Below are 24,842 nucleotides of genomic sequence, written 5' to 3' on the forward strand. Positions count from 1 at the left end.
TATCGAGTGCGTCTTAATCTTCTTCCTTGGAGGACAGAGCTTGCTGGGACATAGGGAGGAGGGCTAGGGGCTGGCTGCTCAGGCTGGGAGTGGATTCTCCTTCCTAACAATTCCCCTCAGACAGTCAGTCATTTGTCCATATGCAGCCCCTACAGCAAACTATATTATTTTATCTATATACTGTACACTCACACACATACACAGCAGAATGGCCCAGCCTAGAGGGTTAAACTGGGAGTCAGGAAGGCTTTGGTTCATATGACACTTCTGACTCTTACTAGCTACGTTACCAGGGGTACTTCTCTAAAGGAATGAGAAATAGATGGACTGGTAGAAGTTCCCATGCCAAGGGAACACATGCAAAAGTAAAGAAGAGGGAAGAGTGTCTTGTAGAGATTCTGGGGTAAAAATGCTTAGAAGAGATAGAACTAGGGCTTACATTCAAGCGTCCTCACTCTAAGCCTAGCACCATTTACATTTCACTCTGACTGAAGGTAAATAGTCACCCGTGGATTGAGGACAGAATCATCCTAGAGATGACTAATCAATTTTCCCTCATGTACCACGAACACCCGGATCACTTTCTATTAAGTCAATTTCAAAAGTTCTAGTAGGTGCACTCCAAGATTTCAAGACAAAATCCATGCAACACCCCAGCCCCCAGCTCCTACCTCTGCCATGCCAGGAAATAGAAGGGGAGAGATGGTCTTACTTCTGGGCCCAATCAATCAATCAATAAACATTTATTAAGTACCTACTATGTGCTAGGCGTTATGATCATTTAAGCTGCTTCCAGAAAGCAAACATTCCCTAGGCCTGGGGAATGAAGACTCTCTGGGCTCTACTCCTGAATCTCTGACTTTCTCTACCATGCCTCTCAGGCCACCTTCTCCCTCCCCACCTCCCCTTTTCAGCTTCCTTTGATATATTGTCTTCTCTCATTAGAATGTAAGCTCCTTGAGGGCAGGAACTGACTTTCTGCTTTTATCTGTATTTTCAGCACTTAACATAGTGTATGGCACATAGTAAGCATGTAATAAAAGCTTTTTTTTTTTGACATAGAATAGTTTCCTGGGCTGTTCCCCTGCATGTGACAGGCAGCAGGGGGTACTTCTCTGGTGCCCAGAGATCCCAGACTGCAAAGCAGCTGGGAGTGATGTTCCTGACACCTGCCCCAGACAGTTCAGCCATCATGCCTGAGGAATTCACAGCTCTCCAAGAATATGAAAACAATAGCTCTTGCTTGGGAGGCTGGACTCCATGTGCTTGGCTTGTATTCATTAGCGAATGATGTTCAGGATCCGTCAGCTACATCTTGGCTCCTGCTAGAATTCTAAAGAGAGAGCATCCTTTCCATCTGGTGCTCTGATGTCTCAGCCAGGCTGTGAGTGCAGGGCTGCACTGGAGCCCATCCAAGCTGCCTCAAGAGAACTGCTTGTTAAATTTTTAATGTGAGCTTTCGCACCTCAGAAACCCGGCAAACAGGGTAAATTAGGGATTGATTTATGTTTTATTGACTGTCTTGACTTGAGAAAGCAATTGGAGAAAATGTGAATAAAGCGGATTAAACTTGAAAGTGTGTCGTGTGTATATTCCCGCCCCCTCCACTGCCCACCCCCTGGGATAGTTGTTAAACATTTATCAATACCCTGCCGACTGTTACCTTCCCAGATAACTACTGCTACTCCACAGAACAGGATCTGAGCCTTCTGGGGCTTCTCCCTAAACAGCCCCTACTTTGCTCTTAACACTTTCAAATCCCACGGATGCCAATAAGAGGTTTGCTCCAGCTTATGCATATGTTGGAGTAGATGCTACATATGGTGGCCTGCTATATGGGGCAGCTGGGTAGTGCAGTGAATAGAGTACAAGGCCTGGAGTCAGGAAGATTTGAGTAAAAATCTGGCCTCAGACACTAGCTGTATGACCCTGGGCGAGTCACTTAACTCTGTTTGTCTCAGTTTCCTTATATGTCAAATGAGCTGGAGAAGGAAATGGCCAACCACTCCAGTATCTCTGCCAAGAAAACCGCAAGTGGGGTCACGAAGAGTCAGACAGGACTGAAATGACTGAGCAGCAGCATGTACTCTACACTCTAACCAAACAGTGGCTTGTTACTTCCTGTTTATGTGAGCAATTAAAACGGTTTGACTCTGTCGATGATGTGATGTGCCCCTTGTACACCTTTATCTCCCACCTCCATCCCTCATGTCTGGAAAGCTGCCCTCCCTCCTCACCTCCACGCCTCAGAATCCTACCTTGTGCCAAGGCTCAGCTCTGCTCCCCCCTTCCTTTTTGTCTGCTTTGTCCTTTTCCTGATTATTTGAGAATCGTAGATTTAAGGGACCTAGAAGAGATCTTAGATGATCCTTCTAGAAGTCCAGTTGTCTCATTTTACAGATGAGGACAACTGAAGACCACAGAGCTCAAGGAGCTGCCCAGGGTCACCCGCCTATTCCATAGCAGAAAACGGTTTTGAACTCAGATCTTCTGACTCCAAATGTGTCTTCTTTCCAGGATACCCTGCTACCTTTCTGTTTACTTACCTGCTTATGCGTTGTATCCCCAAGTAGAATGTAAGTTCCTCGAGGTCGGGGACTGCTTTTCACTTTCATAGAGTCCCTTGTATCTAGCACAGAGCCTGACACATTTTGTGACTGCTCAGTTGCCCGACTCTCCATGACCCCGTTTGGGGTCTTCTTGGCAGAGATACCGGAGTGATTTGCCATTTCCTTCTCCAGCTCATTTGACAGATGAGGAAACTGAGGCAAACAGGGTGAAGTGACCTGCCCCGTCGCTGAACAAAATGCCTACTATTATTGTTGAATCATAAGGCTTCCCAGGTTTTCTTCTAACGCTGCTGTGTGTAGACAGACAGCTCTGCCCAGAGGAGTAAAAGACAGAGAATATCAAGATTGCCCCCTAGTCATGAACCATCAACTCTTTATTTACAATATAATAAAACATACATGCAACACACCACAGGACTACGAGATGACAACTGTCCCTCCCAAAAAATCCCCTCCCCACTTTAAAGAGAAAAACTTATCCCACTAAAAAAGTTCCCAAGAATTCAGAAGACTAAATGACTAAAGCCCCTGATCAATCCATTCCACTGAGTTTCTCAGCAGTGAACACCATTTCCAAGCTAGGAGACAGAAAAGGGAGGCCAGAAGACACTGCAGGCTGAGGGTTGAGTCCTGCAGATTAGAGGTTCACAGCTGATCATTATTGAAGTAGTGAGCAGGCTTCCATTGTAAACCAAAGACTTTATGCAGAGAGTGAATTAATTCCCTGCTACCTCTCCGTTCATCCTAGTAATTAGGACAAGCCAGAGAGAAAAAAAACACTGAAAGCAATTAAACCAGTTCTGGCCTTATTCATAATCTTTCCCATCAGAAACCAAAATGACTTTATTTTCTAGCTCATCCAAATGGCCCCTTTATCACTCGAGCACTTGGTTTTTGTTTTATTCTTCTATACATTATGATGTCACTTTACAGATGTGTTCTGGGTTTCACATGTGTGCTTTGTCTCTCCAGCTACAGGTCAAATCTCATTTTTGTGAACTCCAGGCACTAGCTCAGTAATTTAGCTTTCCCTGAAATCAGTAATTAGATGGGTTGGATATTTCTTGAAATAGTAGGTGGTCTGGGAAAACTTGGAAGTCTGGTCTAGTTACTAAGTCTAGTCAACTTAGAGTTGCCAGCTAAAATGCAATGATACAATGCTTGTTTGATCTGTAGAGCATAAGTTCTTCTGGACCAGGGGATGTATCTCCTACTGCATCTGTGCTCCTCCTCATAGCAACTAGGACATAGCTCTCTACAAAGGCCCTTTGTTCTGTGAAGTTTGCATTCAGCCAAAGGGCAGCACTTGAGGACCTAGAGGGCCACATGTGGCCTCGAGGCTGCAGGTTCCCCACCCCTAATCTAGATTAAATAAGGCTGGAGGGAGAGTTTTGGAAAACCACAGCTGGAAGGGGGCTCAGAAGGGGTCTAGTTCAACTTTCACCTAATCTAAAATCCCTTCTATGACATCATGGTCTGCCCTCCTTCATTTGAAGACTTACAGTGGTTGGGAAACCATTACCTCTAGGGATAGCCTATCCCACTTTGGGACGGTTCCAATTGTTTTGATTTTCCCTGAGTCTAAAACTACCTCTCTGTAACTTTCACCTATTAGATCTGCCCTCTGGGGCCAAGAAGAACAAATTCAGTCCCTCTCCCATATGATAATACCTTCATGTTCCCTCTAAGTCGGGGCTTCCTAAACCTGGAGTTGGAGAACTTGCATTAAAAAAAAGAGCATGTATATATAATACATACACACATATAAAACTGAATTCCAATTTAATTGCCTTTCTTTGTAATTCTCTGTGTTTTCTTTTATGTATTTAAAAATATGACTCTGAGGAGTCCACAGTCTGATGGCCAAAGGGGCCTAAGACACACACAAAAAGTTAAGAACCCCTGGTCTAAGTCTTCCCTTCTCCAAACTAACTAACCTGAGTTTCTTTAACCAATCCATGTAAGGCTTGATCACTCTCTGGATACTCTTCATTTTGTCAATGTCCTTCTTAAAACAAGGTACTTAGAAAGGACAATGCTTCAGATGTGGTCTGATCAGAGCAGAGGAAAGCAGGACTGTCATCTTCCTTATTCAAGCCTTGATGGTTGTCCTCAACTATATGAAAGATGGTTCTTAGAAGAGCATTGGGATAGCTTCTGTCTCAACAGAGAGTAGGGCTAGAGGAAATGGGCTTCCATTACATCAAGAGAGACTTAGTTTAGACATTAGAAAGCACTTCCTGGTATTAAGGGTGATTAGACATTATGTGGCTAGATCCTGGACTTCCCCTAGGCCTAGAAGAAAGAGAGGTCTAGAGAATTCCCATGGGTCTAATGCTTCATAATTCAGATTTCTGGGTAAGACTGAGAATCATGTAGGCAGATTTTGTTGGGTTCTACCAATGTGGTCCATGCTTAGAATCAGCTACGTCGGGGACCAAGACGTCTGACTTCCACGGACGTGGTACCCCTGGCCACCCAATTAGCTTTGCTCTGTTCTATGGTGGTGACTCCTAGCCAAATATCTCACAAACATGTACCTTTAGTTATAAGGACTGGACAAGTGAGTGTGGGATAGCAAAGGAAAGATTTAACTAAAAATTAGAGGAAAAATGAACTCGAAAACACATACTCATCAGTGATGCTGAGTTAGTAGCCTTGTATTTGTACCTGAAGGACCTCATAGGATCATTGTAAACCCACTAAGAGCTATTGGAATTTAAGCTGGAAGTGTCCAGAAGGCAGGGACCAGGTCTTCCCTAATCACTCTGTACAGACAAACAAGCACTTACTGAGTGCTTTTTGATGAGGGGACACTGATTTAGAGAAGGAGGACAGCAAGAAGATCCTATTACTAACTCAGCCATAGACTTCACTGATGCATATGTCTACCTCTCTCCCACCAAAGAGGCCAAAAAACACAGAAAGCATGTAAATTTTCATCTTTTCATCCTTCTCTCCCCCAAGCTGGCACTAAATTATCACCTTTCCTAGCAGAGTGAAGCTAACTAACGAGTTATCTCTTCCTCTCCTGTAGAGATTGCCAATAGTCCGCGTTTACTTCTATCATGGTGGTGCAGTATCGCCTGGTGACAGTAGAGGTCACTCTTAGCATTGCCATCCATTGTAAATGGCTGAGAGAAGATGAAGGAAGAGTATTTGGAGTAGTGGGTTGGCTGTATCGGTGCCATTGAGCAGTCCAACGCTTCATTAAGCCCAGTGGGTCTCAAATGCCACTCACCATTTATTCTCTTTTCATAGTTGGGACGTCCAGGTTCAGAACCTCTGACAACCATCTGGTGCACTCTTTTGTTTTTCCTATCGCTAGTTATAAATAATTTGCCCCCTTCCCCAACCTTCCAGGGCAAGGTCCACAGGCAGATGGGGAAACTGGGCCAGCATCTCGTACGCTAAACGTTAATAAATGATCCTTGGTCCCCGTTAATGGACTCTGGCTCTACACATCGTCCTTTCCTTCGAGTGACTCTTCGGTTACGGTGAAATTTGGCATAGCAGCGAAGTCCTGTGCAAAGTAAACAACAGAAGAGTGAAGAAGGTGGCCATCTGTCCTGGGGGAAGAGAGAGGCTCTGTGTGTGCATACGCCGTGTTTAAGTAGGCACATATGTGTATTCTCAATGGCTTTTAACGTCTCCTCTACCTCAAAATCTAGGATGCCATGAGTTCCTCTGTAGATGAGTACTTTGCACTGGAATCTATGTCTGCCCCCTCCAAAGTTACTAATGGTTTCTTAATTGACAAATCTTTTGGCCTTTTCTCAATCTTCCTCCTTCTTGACTTCTCTGAAGCCTTTGGCATTGCTGATCACCCTCTCCTCCTTGACACTCTATTCCCTCTAGGTTCCATGACACTATTCTCTCCTGGTTCTCCTGCTGATTCTCAGTCTCCTTTGCCGGTTCTTCACCCAGGTCCCATTCAATAACTGTAAATGTCCCACAGGGCTTTACCCAGATCCTCTTCTCTTCTTCCTCTATACTGTTTAACTTGGTGATCTTATCATTTCCCATGAATTTAATTGCCATCTCCATACTTACAATTCTCGAATCTACTTATCCCACCCTAGCTCTCTGCTGATCTCCATTCTTGCATCTCCAGCTGCCCGTTAGACAGCTTGAACTGGACGTCCTGTAGCTATCTTAAACTCAGCAAGTCCGAAACTGAACTCATCATCTTTCCCCCTAGATCTCCCCTCTTCCTAACTTCCCTATTGCTGTTAAGGGTACCACCATCCTCCAGTCACCCATTATCACATTATACCTGCTGGTTGGACTCCCTGCCACAAGTGTCTCTCTACTCCAGTCAATGTTCCATTCAGTTGCCAAAGTGATCTTCCTAATTACAAGTCTGAGCGTGTCACCTCCCTTCCCACCCCACATGCCTCCATTCAGTCAACTCCAGTAGCTCTCTATCACCTCCAGGATCAAATATAAAATTCTCTGTTTAGCATTCAAAACCTTTCATAATTTGCATCTGCTCCCTCCCCCATCTCCAGTCTTCTTATCCCTTACCTTTCCCTCCCCCACCATGAATTCTTTGATCCAAGGACACTTGGTCTTCTGGCTGTCCTCTACACAAAACACACCATCCTCCAACTCTGGACATTTTATTCATTTTGTTTTGGTTTTGGGTGAGGCAATTGGAGTTAAGTGACTTGCCCAGGGTCATACAGCTAGTATCAAGTGTCTGGTCTGAGACTAGATTTGAACTCAGGTCCTCCTGACTCCAGGGCCAGTGCTCCATCCACTGCGCCACCTAGCTGCACCCAACTCTGGGCATTTTCACAGCTGTCCCTCCAGTGTTCTCCCTCCTCATCTCTGCCTCTACCTCCCGGATTCCCGGGCTTCCTTCAAATCTCGGCCTAAATCCCACCATCTCCAGGAAGCCTTTCCTGATTTCCTCTTAAATTCTAATGCTTTCCTCTCTTGCTTACCTCCAATTTATCCTGTTTAGAGCTTATTTGTATGTAGTTGTTTGCCTGTTGTCTCTCCCATTAGACCATGAACCCCTTGAGAGCAGGGACTGTCTATTGCCTTTCTTGGTATCACCAATCCCCTTAGCACAGTGCCTGGCTCATAAGAGGCACTTAATAAATGCTTGCTGTCTGACTGTTATGTAGAATCCATTTATTCATATTGTCAATGAAAACAGATTTTTTTTTTCCGGCCCTGGCCTAAACATCTTTTCCATTTGACTTTTTGATTTCAAGACAAGGTTCCTATACTCAAGGCATGAGAGATTGTTCACGAGTAGCTTAGTAACTCAACTGTCTTTTCATAGATGGCTATTTAGGGGTGATGTAGACTGATTTTCTCAGAGCCTACCTGCTTTTCCTCCTTATTTTAGTGACAGAACCTCAGGGGAACTACTCCAGGTTTTGCACATGACTTAGTTGTCTCAAAGCTTTGTACCCTACACTAATTTTTTTTTCTTGAAATATAACCCCGCTTTGGCAAAGAACTGGAAATTGAGGGGAAGCCCATCAATTGGGGAATGGCTGAATAAGTTGTGGTGTATGATTGTGATGGAATACTATTGTACTATAGAAAATGACAAGCAGGTTGCTCTCAGGAAAACCTGGGAAGGCTTACACGAACTGATGTAAAGTTATATGAGCAGAATCAAGAGAACACTGTATACAGTTACAAATGCTGTACAATAATCAGTTGTGAACGACTTAGCTATTCTCAGCAATACAATGATCCAAGAGATTTTCAAAGGACTTATGATGAAAATGCCATCCATCTCCAGAGAAAAAACTGATGGAGTCTGAATGCAGGTTGAAGCAGACTTTTTCGGACTTTCCTTATTTTTGTTGTTGTTTTGGTCTCTGTTTTCTTTTACAACAAGACTAATATGGAAAAATGTTTTGCATGACTACACATGTATAACCTATATCAAATTGTTTGCCCCCAATGAGGGGGTAGGAGAGGGAGGGAGAGAAAGAATTTGGAACTTAAAATTTAAAAAAAATGAATGTTAAAAATTGTTTTTACATGCAATTGGGGAAAAAATAAAACATTAAATGAAAAACAACAACAAAAAGAAACATAACCCTACCTCCCCCAGGGAGAAGGCAGGGACTTAGGTCATGTGGGACTGACTTCAGAGGGATTAACTGAGCAGATGGAGCTTGGGAAACAGGCAGGTGGCTTGAGGGCTGGCAGCCTACCCGGGCACCCCACCCATAAGGCGAAGTAGAACCACCTGCAACCTGATGCTTTTGCTTTGCTCTTGTCTGTTGCTTCCAAATAGACAACAACAGGGTGAGTCTTTTACACCAGTAAAATGGTGCTGACAATAGCTGGAAATGATAATAATAATGACAGCTAATATTTACATAGTGCCTATCATGGGCTGGATACTGTACTAAGTGCCTTACAAATATTATCTCATTTGACCCGCACAACAACTCTGGGAGGCAGGTGCTATTAGTATCTCCATTTTTCGGATAAGGAAACTGAGGCAAAGAGAGGGTGACTTGCTCAGGGTCACACTAAGTCCCTGCCTCCTCCCTGGGGGAAATGGGGTTATGTTTTAAAAAAAAAATAGTGGAAGGTACTAATCCTTAAGACAGCTAAGTCAAGCCAAACCTGCAGTAGTTTCCTAAGGAGGAAAAGCAATAAGTATAGCAGGCCAGATTCGAACTCAAGTCTTGCCAGGATAGCAAGATGTAGCAATGGACAGAGCACCAGCACTGGGCCTGAAGTCAGTAAGACCCGAGTTCAAATCCAGTCACAGACTCTTATTAGCTGTATGATCCTGGGTGAGTCACTTCACCCTGTTTGCCTCAGTTTTCTCATCTGTAAAATGAGCTGAAGAAGGAAATGGCAAAGTACTCCAGTATCTCTGCCAAGAAAATCCCAAATGGGGTCACAGACAGTTGGACACTACTGAAATGACTGAACAATATCCTGACTCCAGTCTCAGCACTGTGCCACCTAGCTGCAAAGGGCATTAGACCGAAATGGTTAATTTATTACTATGATAGCACTTTTTTTTTTTGGCTAGGCGCTGGGGTTAAGTGACTTGCCCAGGGTCACACAGCTAGTAAGTGTTATGTGTCTGAGGTCAAATTTGAACTCAGGTCCTCCTGACTGCCGTCACCTAACTGCCCCTTGATAGCACTTTTTTTTAAAAAGCTAGCTTTGGGATTTATTTTGTGTGGGGAACTCTCAGTGAGAAAACTCTCTCTGCCAATGCCATTTCTTCTGCATCTCATTAGTCCTTCATGACAACCTCGTGAGGCAGTTGTTATTATGATGTCCAATTTTCAGGTGAGGAAATAGGGTCCTAAGAATTTAAGTGACTTGCCAGGGTCACATACCTAGCAAGTGACAGGGTCAGGATTTGAACTCAGGTCTTCCTGACTCCAAGTCTCTGTCCCACTCTTTCCCACTTAGCCTGATATCAGCAGATAAATCTGAACAAAGCTGATCGATGTGTGCATGGAGAGAGATGGGAAGGATGGTGAGAATCATGTCTTGGCCTCATGCTTGTGGGGTCTTTTTGTATTGGGGGAGATGAGATTTCTCCACTCCTTAGAATGACCTTGCTTAGCCAAAGCATGCAGCAACCCGTGCCCACTTTGGGGGACAACCTCCTTGAACTCAGCAAGGCTGGTCCTTAGAGAATTCTCTCTCATTGGAGCCAGATTCAAAGCCTTTCCAGACCCTACCAGAGAGTGTGAACCCAGCAAGTAGAGCCTTCAAGAGCCGAGGAGGTCACCTGTGTACCATAATAAGACATCAAAGCACTTTAGTGGGGAGATGATATTCATGAAGACCTTGAGTTCAAATCTTGTCTGAGACACTTACTAACTAGGTGATAGCTTTAAGCCTCAGTTTCCAACATCTAAGAAATGGGGATAATAGTAGTACCTACTTCACAGGATTGTCGTGGGGGTCAAACGAGATTATGTATACAAAATGCTTTATAAGCCTTAGCTACAAAGTGCTATATAAATAAATGTTAGGTATTATTATCAAATATAGTCATTGGCCGAGCTGGCAATAAAATCTCTGTCCTCTGACTTAAAATTCATTGCTTTTTCACTGTCATATATGTACCTAGGGGTTCACTAAAAAGCCATCTACTTAGGGAGACTTAGGAACCTGAGATCAAAGCTCTCCCTACAGGACAGGGAAAAGGTAGGAGATGTCTCCCTGGGAGGTGATGGGATAAGGTGAAGAAATGGAAGCATGCTGAGGGACCTCGGGAGCTTCAGAAGTCTTCCTTTTTTTTTTCTTTTTTTGGTTAGGCAATGGGGTTAAGTGACTTGCCCAAGGTCACACAGCTAGTAAGTGTTATGAGTCTGAGGCCGGATTTGAACTCAGGTCCTCCTGAATCCAGGGCTGGTGCTCTATCCACTGCACCACCTAGCTGCCCAGATCTTCAGAAGTCTTTAGCCTGGGCTCTGTCCCCCACAATATCCTCCTACAGCTTGCTCACTCGGGAACTAGACATAGGTGGGAAATCATTTTTGTTGAATTCTTCCCCATTTTTTAAAGACCCACTCCTGTTCTCCAGGAAGCCTCCTCTCATCATCCCAGTGAATTGTCACCTCTTAGACCTCACATAGCTGTTTATTTTGTCAGTTTATGTGTTTATAGTACATTAAAATTTTAAAAACACTTTATATCTATTATCTCATTGGGAGATCCCTACAACTGGGTGAGTTAAGGAGTCATTTTACAAATGAGAAATAAGGGAACTAGAGGAATTTAGTGATAATAATAATAATTAGCATTTATATAGCACTTAAAGGTCCACAAAGAGCTTTGTGATCATTTTCTAATTTTATTCTCACAATCACTCTAGAAGGTAAGTACTCTTATGATCCCTATTTTACAATTAGGGAAACAGACAGGTTAAGTGATTTACCCAGGGACACACAGCTAGTAAGTGTCTGAAGCAGGATCTGAATTCAGGTCTTCTTTAGTGTTGTATCCACTGAATTACCTATCTGTCAATATTACCTCACTAGATCCTTATAACTGAATGAGTGAAGAACTAATTTTGCAAATGAGGAATCTGAGAATCAGATAGGAATAATAATAATAACATAAAATGTTGTAAGGTTTGCAAAGTGCTAGATTATCCCATTTGATCTTTACAACAACCTTATGAGGTAGGCGTTATTATGATCTTTAATTTAAAGACAAGGAAACTGAGGCAGAAAAAGGTGAAGTGACTTGCCCAGGGTCATATAGCTAATAATTGTCAAAGGCAGCATTTGAACCCAGATCTTCCTGACTTCCAAGTCTACTAACCAATTAACCAATCAATCCACAGCATTCGTTGTCTAAACGAGCCAGCAATCAGGGATACAGAGACAAAAATGGAGCCATCTCTGCCCTCAAGAATCTTACATGCTAGGCGCAGCTAGGTGGTGTGGTGGATACAGCACCGGCCCTGAAGCCAGGAGGACCTGAGTTCACATCTGACCTCAGACCAAACACTTGACACTTACTAGCTGTGTGACCCTGGGCAAGTCACTTAACACCAATTGCCTAAAAAAAAAAAAGAATCTTACATGCTGTCAGAACAAACAACATGTCCAAATAGAATTAAATATTAAATCTACTCACTCCACCATGATGCCTCCCAAAGTCCTGATTGCAAGAAAGCGGTATGAGAAATAAGGCCTTCTGGTTCCCTCCCCACCTTACGCCAAAGGGAGTAGCAGAAGAGGAAGGCTAGAAAGAACTTACCTTCCATGCACATGCAGTCATCAAAACATTTATTATTCAGGCCTCGGTTATGAGGTTTGCAGAGATGTTCCCGTAAGTCACAGCAAGACCCTGCCAAGATACCAAGAGTGGTCAGACCCGGGCTGAGCGCCTCTCCCTGCTCTCCCCCGAGGGACTGTCCCCCTTTAAAGGGCATCCATCATCTCCATGACAGGGATGCAGCCCCAAAAGAGAGGAGAGCAGACAGAGGCCAGCTGGTCTGGAGAGGCATCGTGCCGGGCTCACCAATGGATGTATCACCAGAGGCTCCCTCCTGGGAAGGCCAAGATGCCCAGCTGCCAGAGGCTGCTTATTGATCGCTGAGGAAGAACAAACTGCATGTGACCATCTCCAGGATGAGATCCCAGCAGAATCAGAAAATTCTATATCTGGTGGGGATCTCAAGGATCACCTAATATGGCTCTCCTCACTTGACGACTACTACTACTACTACTACTACTACTACTACTACTACTACTACTACTACTACTACTACTACTACTACTACAATAATAATTAGCATTTACATAGTGCCTAAAAGTTTGTAAAGCACTTTGCAAATATTATCTCATTTTTATCATTACAACTGTGGGAGTCAGGTGCTATTATTATCCCAACTTTACAGATGAGAAAACAGAGGCAGAGAAAGGTAAAATGACTTGCCCAAGGTCAGAGTTAGGAAGTGTCTGAGACTAAATTTGAACTCAGATCTTCCTGTTTGCAAAGAAACTGAGGGCCAAGACAGATAGGGTCTACCTGCTATATCAGCTGTACTGGTACGATGGTCAAATTAATTCTTAAGGCATCCTCAAAGTTTTTCAGCATCACAATTCCACACACATTAAGAGTGCAATATAGTTTTTGAAACATTTTGCTCTCTTAGGCTCAGTTTTCTCATCTGTAAAATAGGACTAATAACAGCTCCTCCCTCCAGAGTTATTATGAAGATATGACATGACCCATGTGTAGCTACATGAATGGTAGCTAGTATTACCGCAAACAGAATGAATGGCCTGTCTCCCACCATCTCTGTGCTCGCCCCTCTCCCATAACTAGGACGTCCTTCTCTTCCCCTTCAGCCACCGTCATCTCTTGAAGTCCCTCCCTTCCCTCAAGGTCCATCCAAGGTCTCCCCATTTCCATGAAGCTCTCTGATTCCCCCTGCCAAGGAAAGGCAAGCTTTCTCCCCTCAAATTTTGCATAATTTTTTTTACAAGCCATCTCCCTTAATGGTCTGCCTTGGTGAAGGGAGGGGCAGAGGGGTAGTGAGTTTCTCCTAACCAAAGGTCTTCAAGCAGATGCTGAACAGCCCCTTGGGATATTGTAAAGGACTTCTTGGTCAGCTAGGGATTGGACATCATGGCCCTGGAGGATCCTTCTGACCCTAAGGTTCTGTTAGCTCATCTTCCCTCATATCGTGGCCAATCTGGGGCTGATCCTCTCCTGCTCCTCCTTCCCATTAGATGATTTATAGACAGATCCCATGTCATAGCTATCTCTGCATCCCCAACCCATAGTAGGCACTCAAAATAGATGTCTGTGAAACTGATCAAACTGGGCAAGAAGTGAAAAAAAAATCAGTCAACCAGTTGTTTGGTTTCCATGACACCAAAACCTCTTTGAATCCCGCCCCATCCCCACCATGTGACAAGCAGGAACAATTAGTGATGGAAAACAGCTGTCAAATTTGCTTTGTGATGGGTAGACAGCCACCATAGTCAAACAGGTGGCTGCATTAATGCAGGCTTCATTCATCACTCCCTGAAGATCTGTTGCCTGGGTGACGGGATGAGGACAGAACTTGCCCCATTTATCTCAAACAGGAAATAGTCAAGAGAGAGGAAATTCAGGCTCTAGAGAGAGGCCATCTACAGTTTTGCCATCCTTAGGGGGGCATGCGCCCTCCTCAGTAGGCTTGAGAGCCACCTCCCTCTTCCCCTTTCCATCCTATTCTCTATAGAAGATTCCTTGGTGTGATGGAGAGGGAGTACCTGGGAGACAGTCAAGGTGATGGTCACAGGGTTCCTCTCTAGCTGCTGAAGTTTCATTTCCATAGCCTGGGCTTTTACTCTGATGTTTCTCTGAAAAAGAGAACATGGGTGAGAAAGCTGACAGACACATCCCTCTCTTCCCCCCTCCCTCCCTGACAAGCTGCCGCTGAGAGTGTGAGGTACTGGCATCTCCCATTTCTGTCCCCAGCTCATCTTCAGGCTTGCCGTGGAACTCTGGGGATTGTTAGAGCTGGCTGGAAGAATCCCAGAATGGCAGAATGTGAAGGCTAGAAGGAACTGTGGCGGTCATCATGTCCAATCCATTTATGAAAGGAATCTCTGCAACACATCCTGGACCTTAAGGAAAGCCGGTTATAGAAGCAGAGAATCTGGGGCTGGGAGGATTCTTAGAGATCAGTGTGTCCAACCGTCTCATTTGATAGAGAAGGCAAGTGAAGCCTAGACACATTCTTGGATATTGCAGGCCTTCTCCCTGACTATAGTAGAGGGGAATCAGGAAAGTAGTTTATCAATCTCTAGGAGAGAGATTAATTAATCTCTAGGAGACTGAGAGGATTTTTGTGATAAAGTTAGGGAGTGATATAACATTAAGACTCTCGTGCTTCTGAAATGGACATTTCTTTTTTTTTAATTTTGGAGGCAATGGGGGTTAAGTGACTTGCTCAGGGTCACACTGCTAGTAAGCGTCTGAGGTCGGATATGAACTCAGGTCCTCCTGACTACAGACCTGGTGCTCTATTTACTGCTCCACCAAGCTGCCCCTGAAAGGAACATTTCTATGCAGTGAAAAGGTAGTTTCTCTCAGTTCAGAACTGTCAGCCACTTGGATCATTCGCCTTAAATCAATCAAGCATTAAATGCACGTGGAGAGGCAGGCACTGGGTATATGGAGATAAAGAGGAAACTGTTTCTAACCTCAAGGAGCTTACATTTTATCAGGGAGATAACAGTTATATGTAGACACACACATATGCATGTATGAAAATAAATACAAGGTAGTTTGGAGGTGGAGGATGAAGAGTTTTGAAGGAAATTTGAGATTCTAAGAGGTAGGAGTATGGAGGAAGGGCATTTCAGGAATGGGACACAGCTTTCACAAAAGTGTGAAGCACAATTTCTATCAGTTTCTATGTATTTCTGTACTACACACTATAAATGCATTATAGTCCCAAATAGCGATATTTCTAGGCAGCTAGATGTCTCAGTAGATAGAGTACTGGGACTGGAATCAGGAAGATCCAATTTCAGATCCTGCCTCAGACACTGCCTAGCTCTATAACCTTGGGCAAATCACTTTAACCATTGTCTGCCTCAGTTTCTCCATCTGTAAAATGGAGATAATAATAGCATCTACTTTCCAGGATGAAATGAGATAATATTCTTAAAATGCTTTGCAGACCTTACATTTTTATATAAATGCTAGGTGTTCTATGGAGCTAGACTCATTTGGAGTATAAAAGAGACATGCCATGTCTTGAGTATAGATTGACCTCTTATAGATTGGTCTTTGAGCTCTTTTACAGATAGACCTCAGTAGTCAGTGTATAAAAATGTCTAAATGAACCACAGAAACAAGATAGAAAGTGTTGAAGATAGAGTCACTATTTGTTACTGATTTCCAGGTCTGAGTCATTTTGTAGGGCTGTGACAGGTGGTGGAGTGGAAAGAGCAGTAGATTTGGAGCTACAGAATATCTGGGTTTGAATCCTGGTTCTGCCACTTACAAGTGACCTTGGGGAAGTCACATCCCTCTCTTGTCCTCAGTTTTCTCAATTTCCCAGTGTATCAGCTTTCTCATCTGTAAAATAAGGGTGTTAGACTGGATGGTCTCTGAGGCCCATTCCAGCTCTAAACCTTAGGAACGAGTCTGAAAGGCTAGCATGCAGAAGAAAGCTCAGACTTGTTCTAACTGGCCCCAGAGAGCAGATCTAGGAGCAGCAGGCAGAGGTTATAGAAAGAAGGTTTTCAACTTGATATCAGGAAAAAACGTCCTCATGACTGGAGCTGCTCCTTAGTGGAACAGACTGCCCTCCAAGTAGAGGTTAGATGGCTTCTCTGAGTAGAGTTTGGACAGCTGTTTGTCAGGGATACTAGAGAGGGGATTCTTTTTTAAGTAGAGGCTAGATTCATGGCCTTTGAGGTCCCTTCCAACTTGGAGATTCTGAAATTCTGTGAATCAGATTCCCTCCTTCTAGCCCCAAGGCCTAACAGGGGAAAAAACACAGGTGAAGTCGAACTAGGGATGAGTCACGAGGAGGAAAGGCAGGGAAGATATACCTTTCTTCTTAGCAGAGGGCCACATGTCAGGTTTTAAGTCTTCATAATCAGTCCAGTCAAACAAAGCCATGTCCAGGGTAGGCATCACATCTCCATCAGGCCTTATCCAAGCCTGGAGAAGACAAGGTAGGAAGATCAATAAACTATATTGGTTCAAAACATCAGAATTACCCAGAAAACCTGGAAAGCCTTGCATGGGCTGGTGCAAAGTGAAATGTACTGCGTACAAAATAACAGCAATGTTGTAAGGTGATCAGCTACAGATAACTTAGCCATTCTCAGCAAAACAACAATCCAAGACAACTCTGAAAGATTTATGATGAAAAATGCTGTCTATCCTCAGAGAAAGAACTGACAGTATCTGGATGCAGATTGAAGCACACTTTCTTTACTTTATTTTTCTTGAGTTTATCTTTCACAACATGACTATTAGGGATATGTTTTGCATGACTACATGTGTATAACCTATATAGAAATTGCTTGCCTTCTCAATGGGGGTGGGGGTGGGGAAGGAGGAAGGGAGAGAATTTGGAACTCAAAGTTTTAAAACAAATGTTAAAAATTGTTTTTACATGTAACTGGGGAAAAATAAAATACTAAATTAAAAACAATAACAAAAAAAATCACAATTAGAGAAACCAAGGCTACAAAGGAAGGACCAGTGAATCATTAATAAAGCATCTCAGACCAACAGGCATCCTTATGGCTGCTCTGGTTCACTCTGGAGCCCCAAAATCACTTTGATTCTAAGGTCTCTGCAGCCATAAGGAGTTATTCATTGGTCAGGGTACCCGATGTCTCAATGTAGTAACACCACTGGATTATGCTGATCACAAAGTGAATTATTCATTCGCATCTATGAGGAGTAGCCACATCTCATTCCCTTCCCTTAGACTATGGGTTCTCAACATATTTTGACATCCTAGATCCTTTGGACATTGTCTGGTGAAGCCTCTGGACCCCTTCACAGATTAATGGGTTTTTGTTGTTGTTATTGTTGTGTTTTTGTTTTTTGGTGAGGCAGTTGGGGTTCAATGACTTGCCCAGAGTCACACAGCTAGTGAGTGTTATGTATCTGAGGCCGGATTTGAACTCAGGTCCTCCTGACTCCAGGGCTGGTGCTCTATCCACTGTGCCACTTAGCTGCCCCACAGGATAATGTTTTTAAATACCTAAAACACATAGAGATTACAAAGAAAAACAATTACATTGAAATATCCTGAAAATTTAATAATCAGCTCAAGCAGCTGGATCTGGCTCCAGTGTACTCCTTTCATATGATCTAGACTGACCTGTGTGACCTTTAGCAGGTCCCTTTAGCAAGGCCTCTTTGGTCCCCTTCTTTGGGCCTCATTCAAAAAGGAGGAAAGTTCTGATGGACTGAGGACACCCAGGTTCTAGTCTTGGCTCTGTAACCGATTAGTGGTATGACCTTGGGCAAGTCAATTCCTGCCTCTATTAATAGTTTAATAAAATACTTTTTAAAAAAGGCTTCAGATGAGAGGTGTCCTCATTTTACAGAGGAGGAAACTGAGGCGCAGAGATGGGAATTGACTTGCCCAAGGTCACATCCTTAGTAGTGATAGAGTCAAGATGAGAACCAGGGTCTCCTCAGTTCACAATATTCCTCCCTCTTGATCAAAGAAGAGGCCTACAGAAGCAAAGGGACTGACTAAAGGTCACACAGGCCATTCTGGATCATGTTAAAGGAGTGTCCTGGAGCCAGCTCACACCTGCTTGAGTTGATTGTTTGCTTTTCAGTATGAACACTTGCACTTGAGAAATCAGCAAATGCTTCAAATTGGGGCTTGATTTACTGTTTTGTTGATGTCTAGACTTAAGAAAATGATGGAGGAAATGTTAATAATGCAGATTAAACAACAAAAGTGTCTTGTGCACAATTTTTTGAGAGCCGGTTGTTAAAGACATTTTCCAGCACACTCCTAGATCCAGAGCTCCCATCATGCGAGCCAGACTTTGCTCTACGGTAGCTCAGAACTCTTGAATTCAAGTATCCACCAGCCTCAACCTCCCCAGGGTCAGAGATTACAAGCACGGACTTGTAATTCAGCTCAGTTCCTTCATTTTACAATTGTTGTTCAGCTGCGTCCGATTCTCTATCACTCCATTTAGGGTTTTCTTGGCAGAGATACTGGTTTGCCATTTCCTTCTCCAGCTCGTTTGACAGATGGGGAAACTGAGGCAAACTGAGGGTGAAGTGACTTGTCCAGGGTCACACAGTTAGTAAGTATCTGAGGCTGGATTTGAATTCAGGTCTTCTTGATCACAGACCTGGTGTTCTATCCACTGTGCACCCAGCTGCCCTCATTTTACAGAGCAGAGGTTAAATAACTCACATAACTCACGAGCAGCAGAACCAGGATTCAAACTCAGGTCCCAAGACTTCAGTATTCTTTCCACCAGGTGTGTGCAAACAAAGCTTTCCTCAGCCTGACAGAGAGTCAGTCCCTTGATCTTTTATGCAGAGAATAGAACAATTAACCTTCAGTCCTTCCTTGGGTTCCTTCTCCTTCTAGCTCTGGGGAGCATCCTTTTCCCCAAGATCAGTTTTCCTTTAGTAACACTCTTCCCTCCCTCCTTCTACAACACAAGCCCCTTAAGAGTCTGGGGAAACCTAGGCATCCCTTCTTAGAATTATATTTTAACATGCATAAAATAAAATATAGAGTATTATAATGGGAACCAATTATGTTGAAATGCAGTTATCAAAATAGATATTTTTTAAGGTTCGTAGACTCCGGGTATGTTCTGTGTTGCTGAGACATGGTTTCTAACCCTGGCTGTGTTACTGACAAGTGGTGTGACTCTGGGCAAGTCCCTTTTCTCCTCCGTACCTTGGTTTCCTTCTCCTCTTAGGCATTCAGGTGGCCCTGGGCCTAGAGCCAGGAAGTCCTTGGTTCAGATCTAGCCTCAGACATTCACTTAGCTGTGTGACCCTGTGTGCTCTTAACTGCTGTCTGCTTCAGTTTCCTTATTGCAAAATGGGGATAAATAGTAGCACCAGGATTCTTGTGAGAATAAAAATGAGATATTTGTAAAGTGCTTCGCAAGCTAGTCATAATTATTGTTATTATTAAAATGCAGGGGCAGAACTGAATAGTCTCTCAGGGCACTACCATTTTGTGGGTCTCTGATTCCTTACCAGGGGCCGTGGGGATGTAACAGGCAGGACTGGTGATTCTTCAGTGGACGCCGCTGTCTCAAATGTGGTCAAAAACAGGATGGTGGGGGCCAAGCTAGTAGATGATTCTTCCACTGGGCCATTGGGTGGCAGGTCCTCGGAGAGTTCCAGCTTCTTGATCAAAGAGCTGGGCTTTGGATCCAGACTTCTCCCTATGAAAGAGGACAGTGATACTGGAGTCATTTAAGGACCCTCTTTCCACGCTGCAATGACCAGTCAGGGTCAATTCAGGCAACTTCCCTAGAGGTCTCAGAAACTCAGGATTGGAAGGGACCTCAGAGGAATCTAGTCCAGCCTGTCCCAGAGAAATGATTCCCTCTATGTCTTAGCCCATGAGTGGTCATCCAGCCTGTTCCGAGCTAGGAGGGCATGTGGAGTAATGGAGGGGAGGGGAAATGAAGACTTTGGGGAAGTCTGCAACGGAGAGAGAAAGCGACAGAGAGAGACAGAGAGACCCAGAGACCCAGAGAGAGAGAGAGGGAGAGAGACAGAGAGAGAAGGAGGAGAGGGAGAACTGGGAGGTAATGTAGTTGGGTGTGGTCTTATTTTGAAAAAAGATGAAGAGCAGGTAACTGTATTCCTAGGTCTTTTTCTCAGGCAAAAAAGGTGTTTGACTTCAACACCTGGACAACAGGATTAGTTTGGAGAACCTAGCCTAAAAAACAGCCCTAGACCTGTGAAATGTCACAATGTGAGAGGGACCTTAGCACAGAATGTTAGAGCTAAAAAAAAATTAAAAAAAACCCCAGAGAATGTTAGAGCTTGGAGGACCCTTGGAATAGAGAATGTCTAAAAACATAAGAGAGATGTTAACATGATATAGTTTGACCCCCTCATTTTCCAGAAGAGAAAATTGAGGCCTGGAGAGCTGACATGATTTCTCTAGGGTTCCCCCTTTCCCTTGAGCCAGGAGCAAAGCCCACCTGTGCTGCAGCACCCCCAGCCACACCACACAGCTCCTACTTTAGTTTTATCCCACCTTAGAGTCCTTGACTTCTATGATAGAATTATTATAGTTGACAGATGGAGTAAATTAAATTAAGATGACTGGCAGAGGAAGATTGCAGAAGCAAAGTTCCCTTCTCACCAGAGCTTAGCACAGTGCCATAGTCAGCTCTTAATAAACATCTGTGGCCTTCCTGAGAAGTCCAGCAGAAATGATGGGGGGGATTCTGAGGGCGCCTGGCTTGTCATCAGTGGTTCCAGCATTATCTGGGAGGTACCTTAGAGGTCGTCTAGACAAACTGTGTCCCTCCTTCCCTTCTTCCTTCCTTCCTTCCTTCCTTCCTTCCTTCCTTCCTTCCTTCCTTCCTTCCTTTCCTTCCTTCCTTCCTTCCTTCCTTCCTTCCTTCCTTCCTTCCTTCCTTCTTTCCTTCCTTCCTTCCTTCTTTCCTCTTTCTTCTCTCTCTCTCTCTCTCTCTCTCTCTCTCTCTCTCTCTCTCTCTCTCTCTCTCTCTCTCTCTCTCTCTCTCCTCTTCTCCTCTCTTTCTCTGTCTCTCTCTCCTCTCTTTCTCTGTCTCTCTCTGTCTCTGTCTCTGTCTCTCTCTCCTCTCTGTCTCTCTTCCTCTTTCCTTCCTCATTTTACAGCTGAAGAAGCTGAGGCCAGCATCCCCAATCCTTCTCAAATTCTCAATATCCAAACCACCTGCTTGTAAGAGCTGCTCAGCATGGAAACAGCCCCAGCCTGAGAGTCCAGGCTGAGGAGAAGCCCAGCTTGGCTGGGCTTGGCAGACCTGAATCGTTTCAGGATGCCAGGCAGAGAGAATCAGTTGGGGGAGGGTGGGCAGCAGACACTACATCCTCCCTGTGTGATTTGCATTTTCTCATTCCGCCAGTAGATCTTGTCTGACTGTGCATGGAGGGTGATGACAGACATCTGTTTGTTGTCACACTTGAAGACATCCAGGGGAAAAAAAAAAACCCCGTCTTTTGTTGCAAAAGCATTGAGAGCTGCCTGGCAAGAGCCCTGCCTGAAGCCCGCCAGCTTCTGTTTGGTGAATTCAGCTGCTTTGGGCAGGAAAGCCCCCTTCCTGGAAAAGATCTGAGTGACACCTCCCTCTGTGGTCAGATGCGTCTGTAAGCAGCCCATAGAACGAGCCTCGTAGCGTTTTATATATTGATGTGGCTGAGTGAAATGAGCACTGGATTTAGGGTTGGGAGGATCTGGGTTCAAATCTTGCCTTTGCTGCCTACGTGACCTTGGGCAAGTCCCTTCTCCAGGCCTCAGGTTTCCCCATCTGAAAACTGAAGGAGTTTGGACAAGCTGATCTCCTAGTGGTTTACAGTTCCAGCAGGCTGAAGAAGCATTCACAATGAAAAGCCGGATTAATAACGGTTAGCATTTATATAATGCTGTAAGGTTTATAAATTGCTTTATGCGTGTTAACTTATTTCATCCTCGCAACAACTGTGGGAGTTAGATGCTAATGGTTATCTCCCATTTTCCAGTTTAAGAAACTGAGGCAGACAGAGGTTAAGTGACTTGCCTAGAGTCACAAAACTAGAAAGTTATCTGAGGTAGGATTCAAACTAGATCTTCCTGAATCCAGGCCCGGTGCTCTATCCGCTGAGTCACCAAGCTGCCCACCTGGACTTAGGAGAGCCCTGGGTTTAAACCCTCCCTCTAGTGATGGATCCTGGAGAAGTCATTTTGTGAGCATCAGTTTTCCCATCTGTAAGATGGGGGTGATATATTTCCCCCTTAATTTTAGTGCTTCCCCTCTAGTTGACTACCTCCAATTTATGCTATACATTTCTTATTTGTATGTTTATACATACAAATTTATATGTTGTTTAAATGTTTATATGTTGTTTATATGTTTTCTCCCATTAGACTGGGAGTGTCTTGAGGACAGGGACCGTCTCTTGCTTTTCTATGTCTTTCTAGCATTTAGCACATAGCCTGGCACACAGTAGGTGCTTAATAAATGCTTGCTCCTCTCCCTCTCCCCCCCTTCCATTCATACTCTGCCACAAGGTGTAATAGAAAGAACAATAGAAAGATCAGAGGCCCCTAGCTCAAATTGGACTCCAATATTTACTATCAATAAATCAATAAGCATTTATTAAGTGCCTACTATGGGCCGGGCGACACGCTAGGTGCTACTTTCTACCAGTATGATCTTGGTCAAGTGACTTACACTCCTGGAGCCTGAGTTTGACCATCTGCAAGGTGAAGAAAGGGTGTGGAGACCAGGCCCTGGGATCACCTGAAGGAACTGAGGATGCTTAGCCTGGAGAAGGACAAACAGGGGAGGGAGGAAGGGAAGGATGGCCATTTTCAAGTCTAACTGCCCTATGGCAAAGGGATTAAGGGATTAAGGTTTGTTCTGCTGAGACCCCATAGGGCAGAGCTCAGAACAATGGGGGAAGGGTGCCAAGAGCTAGATTTAGGCTTGATGGCAAGAAAAAGTCACCCTGTCTGCCTCGATTTCCCTATATGTAAAAGTGGGGATAATAACACCACCTGCCCTCCCAGAGTTGTTGTGAGGCTTATGCAATATTTATAAAGTTGTTTGCAAGCTTTATAAATGCTCTTCATGACCCCATTTGGGGTTTTCTTGGCAGAGATACTGGAGCGGTTCCTGCTCCCACTCATTTTACAGATGAGGACACTGAGGCAAGCAGGGTTAAGTGGCTTGCTCCGGGTCACACAGCTAAGTGTCGGAGGATGGATTTGAACTCAGTCACTTCCTGACTGTGTCCATCGGGCCATCTAGCTGCTCCTCCTAAAAATTATGACCAAATGTCATATGAAATGAGGTGAAATGAGGAGCCCCAGGCGGCAGGAGATCCCCTTTATTGGAGATCGCCAAGTAAAGGTTTAAAAGGTATACAGCAAGGTAGACTCAGATGGGAAGGGACTTCAATGGTCGTCTAATCCAACTCCCTCATTTTGTAGAGGAGGAAACTAGCTAGACTGGCAAGTAGTTACCTATCCAAATAGCTAGCTAGCTAGCTAACTACCCAGAGGGGACATGACTCAACCAAGGTGACAGTTAGAGCTGGGGAGGGATAATACGGCAGAGCTGGGATTTGAACCCAGATCCCCTGAATCTAAATCAAGTATCTCTCGTTCTGGCATGGTTTGGAATAATTAGCTTCAAAGGCCCCTTCTGCCTCTAGATTCTGTGATTCTACAGATGGGTTAAAGGAGATCAGAGGGGCTTATCCATTTTTGGTGTCCTTGACCCCTTTAGTAGTCTGGGGAAGCCTATGGGCCCCTTCTCAGAAGCACACTTTTAAATGCGTCGATTCAACTGCATAGAATTATAAAGGGCAGTGAAAATAAAGGTGTCATTTTTCCACATCTAAGTTCACAGACCCCCTGAAATCTAGCCATGGTTAAGAAGCCCTGAATTAGATGACCTTTAAGGTCCCATCTCCCTCTAAACACTAAGAGCCTATATTTCCCCATCCAATACACATACACATATACATACACACACATATACACATGCACACGCACACACATGCACACACACATATACACATGCACACGCACACACATGCACACACACATACACACATGCAGGCACACACATACATACACACACAGGTAACAGCAGCAACGTCGGGGTGAACCTAGGAGCTGGCTCAGATACCTCGGTGTTGCTTCCCTCTGTCCCTCCGCCGCTTCTGCTCTCTGGCGTGTTTCCTCCCTCTTTCAAACTGATTGTCCCTGTCAGGGTAGGGGAACTCAAAGCCCAGAAACACATCCTTATCCTGCAACAGGCCAGCGGGGCCCTGGACGGCCAGCATCCCCTCTCCACCAGGGAGCATCCCCGGCAGCCTGGAGGCGCCGGTTTGGTCTGGCAGGTGGGCCCTGCCCTTCTTGCTCAGTCCATGCTTCCTCGTGTGCCGGGCCCGGGGCTGCCACAGCTCTGGGCTCTGCTGATTGATGTTATTCTCTGGGACGTTGCTTTCCTTAGGAGCAGACTCCAGAGCTCCCGTGAAGCTTGGGCCTGTGAGGACCAGGATCCAGAGGAGAAGCACTGGGGAAAAGCAGCTGGCAGATGCTGCCATGGCCCCTGG

At 44.5% G+C, this 24,842-nt stretch overlaps 1 protein-coding gene across 1 annotated transcript; it reads right to left on the reverse strand.

Moving 5' to 3' along the window:
- Window positions 1-4,335: 4,335 nt before the first annotated feature.
- DRAXIN (dorsal inhibitory axon guidance protein) lies at window positions 4,336-24,842 on the reverse strand. Its single transcript, XM_020973805.2, has 6 exons — window positions 24,413-24,842; window positions 19,770-19,960; window positions 16,607-16,718; window positions 14,309-14,398; window positions 12,300-12,389; window positions 4,336-6,093 (listed from the first exon to the last, which is right to left on the reverse strand). The coding sequence occupies exons 1-6, from the start codon at window positions 24,831-24,833 to the stop codon at window positions 5,981-5,983; spliced, it is 1,017 nt and encodes a 338-aa protein (XP_020829464.1). The 5' UTR covers window positions 24,834-24,842; the 3' UTR covers window positions 4,336-5,980.

This window comes from Phascolarctos cinereus, unplaced genomic scaffold (assembly GCF_003287225.1).
Source record: "Phascolarctos cinereus isolate Bilbo 61053 unplaced genomic scaffold, phaCin_HiC Scaffold_726;HRSCAF=1367, whole genome shotgun sequence".
Lineage (NCBI taxonomy): Eukaryota > Metazoa > Chordata > Mammalia > Diprotodontia > Phascolarctidae > Phascolarctos > Phascolarctos cinereus.